The sequence below is a fragment of the Kogia breviceps genome, chromosome 6, assembly GCF_026419965.1.
Source record: "Kogia breviceps isolate mKogBre1 chromosome 6, mKogBre1 haplotype 1, whole genome shotgun sequence".
Lineage (NCBI taxonomy): Eukaryota > Metazoa > Chordata > Mammalia > Artiodactyla > Physeteridae > Kogia > Kogia breviceps.
The window spans coordinates 24,353,466-24,363,943 of NC_081315.1; the positions used below are offsets into that span (position 1 = coordinate 24,353,466).

The following is a 10,478-nucleotide window of genomic DNA, read 5'->3' on the forward strand; positions in this document are numbered from 1 at the left end:
GCGCCAAATAAGTTTCCTTAAGAGAAGATGACATTCTCACCAAATTAGGCAACAAACTCTCAAGCAAGACTTCCCTTGCAGCAAATCAGGGCTAACTGGAAAGATGCAAAAGTAATAGTTCACCTTGTGCAGAAGCTGAGGGTAGGAGAGGTTATTCCTCTAACATACAGTGACAGAGTGACCTGTAGTGTCAGATCCAGGTTACGGAAGGCCAGGTGTTTCTGGTTGGTAACAATTTGTTAACTGAAATCTCACTTTTTCCAGCAAAGCATCTTCCAGTCCAGTTACTCTTGCTTATCATAAATCCTCAGAACGAAGGGAGATTTCACATACTTTAGAGGTGTGGGCTTTATTTTAAGATATTGGCATTTCTGTAGCTAAACTCCCTATGCATGTTAGGGGTTAAAGGAAGTTAGACTGGATGAGAAAAATTCTAATTAAAAGTGAAAACTATACCCCAAAGTTCTCACAGCACCGAGACTTCCTGTCACTGGCTGGACAACCACGAATAGAGACAGTAGAGATTAGATCAGTATCCTCACTCTTGACTGCATGTTAGAATCATCTGTGGTACCCAGACTTTGGAGTCTAATGTGTTGCCTGCAGCAAGAACCATTGTCCCAGTCTCGATAAACATGTAGAAACTTCATTTTCTTAATCTTTAAGATCTTCTCTTACATTTTCAAAGGTTCTTATGTCACCCTTACCTGGTGTTGCACAGATTCATAAAATGATTGGATATTAGCCTGATTTGCTAGAGAAAGAATAACATTCACACTTTCCATATTAAATGATGGTATTTCTTGGGGTTTTGTCTTAGGAAACCCCATCTCCCCAACAGTTGATTTCACTGGAATGTACTTCCCAAGGGTAAGTTCCTCAGTGTGTGAAACAGACAAAGTGGAATGGCTCTGGTGGAAAAATGGATTCCAGGCCTGGAGCCTCATACCCCATGTCTACAGCCACCTGGGAGCTTCCCCAAGGAGCTCCACAGGCACTCAGCTGGAGAATCCTCAGTCTAAAACTGAGTTTTCAAATTTCAGGTTGGGATCCCTTAGTGCAAGAGCTGGAAACTTTTTTCTGTAAAAGGGTAAGGAAAAAACATTTTAGGCTTTGCAGGTCAGTCTCTGTTACAGCTCTATAATTCTGTTATTACAGGGCAAAAGCAGCCACCGACAATATATCAGCCAGTGTATAAATGAGTGAGTACAGCTGTGTTCCAGTAATTATTTATGGACACTCAAATTTAAATTTCATATAATAGCCACAGGTCACAAAATATTCTTTTGGTCTTTTTAAGCACTTAAGAATGTAAAAATCATTCTTAATTTTCAGTCTATACAAAAGCAGGTGGTGGGTTGGATTTGGCTCGTGGGCTATAGTTTGCTGACCCCGGCATTAGTGTATTTGGACTCTCTGGATGTGGAACTCAGTCATCAATACTTTTTAGAGTCCCTCAAATGATTCCAACACGTAGTCAAGATAGTGAATTCCTGCTATAAGGGGCCATGAAATCAGTTTACTCAGTTGTCACTGGCATTAAAAAAATTAAATTGTATAAAATAGAAGAGAGTACATGAAAGTGCATCACACATTGTAAGGACAGTTATGATTTAGTGAAAGTTTGTTTCATACATATATATGTTTATGTGTTTGTCTCTGTGTACAAATGAGTTGCAATGTACATTCACTATGTGTTAATCATCCTTGGATATGTCTTGTCGGTTGATACACCTGGCTATACCCTATCTGAATACCTGGCCTCCAGAGGGGCTAAGGGAATCAATAGCCCTCGTCACAACTGAAATCCACTTAAGGCACCCACAAGCTATTGGCCAGTTAGCTTCATACTCGAACAGCCTTATCTGACTTATATAAGGTCTGTAAAAGCAGTTAGAGTTTCTATGTGTGCTGTACCATTTAAATGGTTTGGGAGTTCTGAGAGGATATGGACAAATACACCATAGCATGTGTATCAAAAGATCAGAAATAAGAAAAACATTTAATAAAGAAAGTATGGAATAAAAAAAAAGATACTAAAAGTCAGTTGTGAATTCATAAATACATATGGATTAAATTTCTGTATTAAAAGACGAGAACCTTTAGATTGAGTCAAGATAGACAAGAAAACAAAAAACAAAAACCCCAGTAAATATACACTAGATCACAAGGAATACAAATAAAACAAAAGAATGTGAAATGTAAATAAAAATGCAAAGGTAAATTAGAAAAATAAAAATAAAACCAGAAATCACCATTTTAATATTAGACAAAGTAAAATTAAAGGTAAAAACAATAAAAAGACAGAGAATTAATTTATATTGTTAGGGCTTCCCTGGTGGTGCAGTGGTTAAGAATGCGCCTGCCAATGCAGGGGACACAGTTAGAGCGCTGGTCCAGGAAAATCCCACATGCTGCGGAGCAGCTAAGCCCGTGTGCCACAACTACTGAGTCTGCACTCTAGAGTCCACGCCCTGTAACTACTGAAGCCCATGCACCTAGAGCCCAAGCTCCACAACAAGAGAAGCCACTGCAGTGAGAAGCCTGCACACTGCAACGAAGTGTAGTCCCTGCTCGCTGCAACTAGAGAAAGCCTGCACACAGCAACAAAGACCCAATGCAGCCAAAAATAAATAAATTAATTAATTAATAAAAAATATTTTATATTGTTACAGGATACTTTGCACAATGATTCGTAAATAAATATAAACTGATCAAACCATTATATGCTCAAAAACATATAATGTTTTCATATGCTCAAAAACAGCAAAACGAAATATAAAGCAAGAGAAGAAATCAGCAGAATTACAAGAGCAGTGAGAAAATATTACAGTTTTCTCCAAGTGTGATAAGTCAAGGAAGCCAAAAGAAAAACATTGAGAGAATGTTAAAATTATCTGCCTTGCAATCACAAGTGATTGATGTATACTTCTTTTGGTAATAAATCAATGAGGATAAACTTTATCACATGTTCCCATATTCCCATACATTCATTCTGAAGTGACATTGCTGAATTGCTTGACAAGATATTTTGAGATCTGTACCTGACAGAACAGGGAGGGTACCAAGAGGCAAATTTGTGTCATGTTTCTCCTGGTAAGACGCAATGTCATTGCCATGATCCATCTTCCCAGTTGCCTTCAACAGATGCACTAAGTTCACATTTTGTGCTTTGGGTTTATTTCCTTTCCTTTCAATTTTAAAATATCATCATGACAGAGAAGTAAGTGGCAATATCAAAGGGAGAGCCCTAGATAAAAAGTTATCTAGTCCAGATAAAAAGGAGCAGAAGGTTAACATCATAGTCATAAAATTAGGGTTCATTAGCTGCACCAAAAGGAGAAGACAGACTACCAGCCTTCACTATAGGCTTCATTTTAGTGAAAGCACGAGCAGAACACTAAGTGATAATGCCACAAGAGTAAGGAAGGGCCAAGCTCAGAACATCAATATGTATGGCAAATAAGGCAATATCATATATGGATTAAATGCACAGACTCTAGAGCCTGAATGCCTGGGTTCAAACTAATTTCACTAACTACTGGCTGAGACCTTGGGCAGCTGATTTAATCACTCTGTACCTTTGTTTCATAATTTATGAAATGGGGATAATAATTGTCTATCATATGGAGTTATTGACTAAGATAAATGAGTTAAATATATATGTACATATTTATATAAATGTTTACAAAAACAGAAAAACTGATCTTAAAATTCATATAGAATTGCTAGGGACCCCAAATAGCCAAAATCATCTTGAAAAAGTACAAAGATGGATGACTTACATTTCACAATTTCAAAACTTACTACAAAGCAACAGTAATCAAAACAGTGTGGTGCTGCTCTAAGGATCAATGGAATAGTATTGACAGTCTAGAAATAAACTCATATATCTGTGATAATTGATTTTCAGCAAGGGTGTCAAGACCATTAAAAGGGGAAAGATCTAAAATATCAAGGGAGATAAGGCTGTAGACAAGCTGAGGCCAGAACTCTCCTCCTGCATTTTGTACTGGGGGTTGGTATGGTGCTTGGGGACTAAAGGAAGAATGTACAATGTTTTGTGACTTGGGGCTTGCAGTATTTCTGGAGTCATTTACTTTTCTGAAACAGACATGGGTCAGAACACTGCCTCACTCCCAAGATGTGGTAGAAGTCTCTCAGTGAATAAAGCATCCTAAGGTTCTATATGCTGCCACTTTCCAGATACTCTTAGCTACTAAAGTGTGGCAGCTGGGAGCTTGGAGATTAGTTATGTATCATAACAGAAACAAGCCCTGTAAAAAACAGAAAATGGACCTTTTCCAAAGAAGACATACATATGGACAGCAGGCACATGAAAAGATGCTCAACATTGCTAAACATCAGAGAAATGCAAATCAAAACCACAATGAAATATCACCTCACACCTGTCAGAATGGCTATCATCAAAAAATCTACAAATAACAAAATGTTGGCAAGGATGTGGAGCAAAAGGAGCCCTGTACACTGCTGGTGGGAATGTAAATTGGTGCAGCCATTATGGAAAATAGTATGGAGATTCCTCCAAAAACTAAAAATAGAACCACCATATGATCCAGCAATTCCACTCCTGGATATATAGGGAAAGAAAATTAAAACACGAATTTCAAAAAATATATGAACCCCAATGTTCATAACAGCACTATTTACAATAGCCAAGATATGGAGGCAACCTAAGTGTCCATCAACAAATGAATGGGTAAAGAAGATGCAGTACACACACACACACATGAATATTACTCAGTCATAAAAAAGAATGAAACTCTGCCATTTGCAACAACATGGATGGACCTAAAAGGTATTATACTTGTGAAATAAATCAGAGAAGGACAAATATTATATCTTATCACTTATAATGTGGAATCTAAAAAATAAAACAAATGAATGATTATAACAAAACAGAAATAGAGTCACAGATATAGAGAACAAACTAGTGGTTACCAGTGGGGAGAGGGAAAGGAGTAGGGGCAAAATAGAGGTAGGGGATTAAGAGGTACAAACTACTGTGTATAAAATAAATAAGCTACAAGAATGTATTGTACAGAACAGGGAATATAGTCAATATTTTATAATAGATTTAAATGGAGTATAATCTACAAAAATATTGAATCACTATGTTGTATACTTGAAACTAATATAGTACTGTAAATCAACTATATTTCAATATTTTAAAAAAGCAGAAAATGGGAAAATAGTAACCATGGGTTATCTCATACGTTTACTGTCAATTCTTGCTCTTTTGTCCGTCAGATCCCTGAAATCAATTTCAGTATACATCACAACCAAGTTTATTTGAGTAGCAATAAGCACGATGAAAGGAATATGATGGTGTCTAGGTTTTCCTCTCTTAATGTTTGTCAGCATTACTTAATGATAGAGGCATCTTAGAAAGCAAAGATTGTGTGTGTTCAGTTTAATTTAAAAAGTTTTAAAAAACTTTTCCTAATCATACTTGATATATTTGACTCTTTTCACAGAGAATTTAGAAAGTATGAAAAAGCAGAAAAAAATGACCCCCAATCCCAATACCCAGAGATAACCCTGGAATATTTCTTTTCACTATTGTTGCTTTAGTTTTAATTTAGTTCATTTATCACAGGAAGCCATACAGAAAGGTACTTATTAAATATATAGATATGATAATAATGGCTGGAAATCTATTGCCCGTCTGCTTTTGTTGGTAACTTACCTGATGGTGTAGGTGTAACACCTATTTTTGGAGTTGTGGCGACAGCTTTAGTTAAAATATAACCTATAAAGACATTTGAGAAAATTATTTAAAATGTGCTTCCCCAATAGGTTCATAGATGTTTTCAGTCATCCTCTAGAGACCAAAGTAAACAGAAATTCATCACAAGAATGTTAAATTCAACTTCCCAATTTAAAATCAGTGTAAGTCAATTTTGAGATACTGTCTCTTCTTCCCCCCTTAAAATTCCTTCTCCAGGAGTTCATAGTAAGAGTGTTCATTTCTTTCTAAAAATTTCTCATCAAACTAGAGATTTATAGATTTGGTAGCTAGCCTAACAGGACATCTCAGGTTGACCTTTGAGGTATCACTGAAGTTTAGAGATGAAAGGGATTTTAGATGCCATCTAGTCTGCATTTTATTTAAGAGGCAGGAGGAAACTGAGGCCCATGGGGGGGTCAATTGATTCTCCACAGTTAAACTAACCTGCAGCAACATTCTGGTCATTTGTCATTTCTGCAACTATTATTAATTGAGTGCCTATTATGGGCCTAGCAGTGTGGAGGATGCATAAATGAAGCACAGGTTTGACTTTTAAGAAATTTAGAGTGCTGTGGTCCCTGAAACCCAGTTCAGAACTCATTCCCGTCACAGTTAAATGGAGAGAAGGGTCTCCTCTTGGATCACTGAAGAAAAAGCAGAAGCCTTGTTTCTTTGTTTAGTCATTCTAACGGTGTGTTTGCAGGCGTGGGTGGTAAGGTGCACGGGGATAATCATGGTTCAGGGACACAGAGCTTCTCTCCAAGGGCTTCTTAGCATCAGGACCCGATTTTCAAATCAAAGCTTTGGCTTTTCCTTGAACACATTATGTCTCCTCTTGCTTTAGAACTTTCGCCCTTCGTGTCCCCTCCACCTCCGGTGCCCTTCCCCAGATTTTGCAAGGTTGGCTTTTTCTCATTGTTCAGCTCTCATCAGAAATGTCACGAACTTAGAGAAAAATTTCCTGCTCCTCTTCTCTCCATCAGCCTTCTGCACTGTGTTCATCACCTTCTCTGGTTTAATTCTCTGTGTGCTATTTTTCACTGTCTTTTCTTCTTTTAATAATTTACTTGTTCTGCTGAATGTCTGTGTCCCCCTCCCCATCTGCCCCCACCCGCCCTGAACTCCAACTGTGGGAGCTCATTTATCTCCCTGCCGTGGCCTCGGTGTTTGTCATCTGACACATAATTACTGAATGAACAAATGAGTGAATGAATTCAGGGATTGGGAATCAGATCATTTCGAAAAAACTTACTCTCCATTGGGAGGATGACATCTGATACTCTTAGAATTCGAAGTTTTGACTTTACCCTTAAGATTACTGGAGAAAGCAAATAAGTTTTTTTTTTCCCCATTTCCTCACACTTTTCACGTTCTCCTCTTCAACTAATGAATAAGAAGGGGAAATTTTTTCCAGCGTCTACCTATTATTCTATAAAGTCGTCACATCAAGAGAGTTTCTCTGGAGCAGCAGTCCCCAACCTTTTTGGCACCAGGGACCGGTCTCGCGGAAGACCATTTTTCAATGGACGGGGGATGTGGGTTGGGGAGGATGGTTCAGGCTGTGATGTGAGCGATGGGGAGCGGCTGTAAATACAGATGAATCTTTGCTCCCTTGCCTGCCGCTCACCTCCTGCTGTGCAGTCTGGTTCCTAACAGGCTGGTTGGGGATCCCTGCTTTGGAGGATTCCAGAAGATGCAAAGATGATGACAGCCTTGGCCCTGGAGACCAAGGCAGCCTTTGGAGTCAATTGAACTTGCTGACCTCCTGAAGCCTCATTTAAGGCCTTACTGCACTACCTGTTTGAGCACTGGTAAAATGAATTTCTTTCTTTTCCAGGAATCCTTTCCAAATATTCTGCCCCTCCCCTCCCCCAAATGGGTAATGTGTCTAATTCGATTGAGTAACCCCACTTTGCCCTCTGGAACCACGCAATGAATACCTCTTGTCTCTTCTGTGTAAGAGCTCTACAAATGTTTGAATATATTTAAATATTCTGCCACATTCCTTCCACGTGTTTTCTTTTCCTCAAGCTAAATGTTTTCATTCCTTGCCACTTAAAAAAATTAGAGCAACTTTGTTAGTCTTCTGTTTTCCTGGAATTTTCCCATTCTCCATCACTTCTCAGAAATCACCATCCCATACCCAGGTTTGTTTCCTAGTTTATAACTATTTCATAGCTAAATACTTATTTACTACTTTACTATGTGCCAGGCACTGGAGTAAGGACATGACAGTAATTAATTTGTTCAGTCCTTAGGCGCTTACTAGGAGGCAGGTACCAACATTGTCTGCATTTTACAGACATGGATGCTGAGGCCAAGAGAGGATAAGTAATTTGCCTTAATGTTCCCCAGCTTTCAGATGTGAAGCCAGGTTTGAACCTAGTTCTGTCTTTCATGCCCATGCTTTAATCATGACTCTACTGTATCCCCTGATGCATCTTAGAAAATGCTGGATCCCTTCCCCATCTCCTAGAGTGCCCGGTAGATCCTTGATGCTTGCTGTAACTCGGGTTACAACCATGTTGGAGGGGCTAAACACATTTCAAGTCATTGCCTGCTCCTTATCTATGTGCCGGGCACCAGTATTTCTGACAGATAAACACCCCATTTGAGAAGACGTTAACCATAACACTCTCGGGAAGAGGCCAAAAGTAATGCTAATTTGATACCGCTTCATAATACGCCTATGTTATTTCTTTTTTTAATGAATGGATTTCAATTTCTCCCCAAACCACATAACCCCTTAGCCAATAAGAGTTCTTTCTTTTTTTGTTTTTTCCACCTTACACCTCAGTAATGGACCACAATGTGAGAAATAACTCTCCCATGGATTCAGGGTTCATGCTTGCAGCTTGTACATTTTTGGCAGGAGAAGGAGGAAATCGTAAGTTTTTGGAAGACTTTTTAGAAAACTGAAGACCGCATATCCACTATCACCTTCACGAATGACTTTCTAACTTAGAAGTTAACTCGTGAAAAGGCCAGTAAAGCAACACATTCCTTCACACGGAGATGTTTCTCAGTGTATTTGATAACATTCTTTTAATTCTGGCTAGGCGTAGGATTGAAACATGCTTCTCATCCTGGAACTGTGCTGTGATCCAGTCACAATTACTGGGCCCCTTGGAGCCATTTCTTCTACGGACTCCCAATAAGAATCCATCCTCCAGACTGGGATCTGAGATACTACTCATTTAGGTATTCGTTTAAGTCAGACAGGACTAAAATCGGATAGTTTATCTTTGCATGTATAATCCTATATCCCATATAACAGCACCCTGCAAAAAAAAAATTCCACTTACCCGACAATAGTAGTACAAAGATCATTTTTCCGTGCATCCTGAGATCATGAGCTCACTTGCCAAGGTCAGTGCAAGAAATCCCCCAAGGAAGACTGGTGTGACATTTGTGGCCTCAGCCTGCACTTTGTTATCTTTCAGGCCCACCTTCTCCAGGCATTGGGTGATAGGCCGGGTGGCATTTTTAAATGATGCAAAGTTGTGAACCATCTGTCCATAAAGATACGTGGGTATCTGCTTAACCAGGATTATTAAAGTGTTCAGTCAAATCTTCACTTTAGGGAGCTGGCAGCTACATGTTAAATTTACTTTGCATAAATTCAGTGGGCTTGGTAAGGTAGTAGCAGTCGGGGGAAAATGACTTCTTACACGAAATAAATGTATTGGAGAACCGGAATTACCACTGGAGTGCTCTGTGGTTTGAAAAAACTCTCCAACCCATGGCAAGTCATACAAAAATGTAAGAATACGTGCGATGCAAGAAATCTTTAATTCAAAATAGAGTTTGAATGCAACAGAAACAGCGAGGTGAGTTTCCCTCCAAACACACCTCACTAAGGAAGCATAAATGGATGACGAGACAATAAATGTGAACACTCAAAAATAAAACAGACAAACCCAAAACCTTGTTGCGAAGCAGGTTAAAATGAGAAGTATGGCCATCCGAGGAAGGTCAGTTTTAAAGGGAGGCGGAATTAGACCTGAAACAGCTCAAAAGAAGGTGTTTGGTTACTCTACCTCAAACACCTCACTTCCTCGAAGAGTCTGTGCAGATCTTTCCTGCTTGGCCCAGAAAATCAATTTGCTAAGTCAGCAACTTGTTAAATAGATTCTATTTCTATTTTTACCCAAAGATGGTTTAAAAAAAAATATCTGTGAAACTGATATTTGCAGCTTCAGGAAACTGAGCCACCGAGAAAAATATTTACTGGGGGAAAAGGTGGAGATAAATATCTGTTAACATCCCAATCTCCCTGAGATTGAGGGGTAGATGGGGAGCTAAGATGCAGACATAGAGGAGTGAGGGGCACAGGGGGGCACTCTGAGGGACAGTGCAAAATCTGAAAGCCCTGGAATCCTGGAGCCCCTCGGAAGGCCCCACCGATGCATGCAAGACAATTGCAGCAAAATTTACAAATAATTCATAGTAACCAATATTTAGCAAACCAATGACTTGCTTAAATTCAGTATTTGCTGCGGGGGGAATATCAGGTTGGGTTGCAGAAGTTGTTCTCAACAGAGAGCCAAGTAAAGGAGTGTTTTTGGATATTAATATGAGCAATAAAGATTATTTCACATGACTGTATTTTTAAGGGGAAAGCAATTAGCATGCGCCTTGAAAATGCTATGTCTCTGAAAATCGGTAAATAAATCAGTTACTATCCTCACAAGGGACTATTAGGCAGCTGTTAAAATCAAGTTTT

General features: G+C 38.9%; 1 protein-coding gene across 1 annotated transcript in view; it reads right to left on the reverse strand.

Annotated features, from left to right (window-relative positions):
* The window catches only part of GYPA (glycophorin A (MNS blood group)), a 29,489-nt gene extending 20,328 nt beyond the window's left edge, over positions 1-9,161 (reverse strand). The window contains exons 1-2 of the mRNA XM_067036906.1: positions 9,058-9,161; positions 5,711-5,773 (exon numbers count right to left, since the gene is read on the reverse strand). Coding sequence (XP_066893007.1) covers positions 5,711-5,773; positions 9,058-9,094 — 100 coding nt within the window. The 5' untranslated portion in view covers positions 9,095-9,161. The remainder of the gene's footprint in view (positions 1-5,710; positions 5,774-9,057) is intronic.
* Between the last annotated feature and the right edge of the window lie 1,317 nt (positions 9,162-10,478).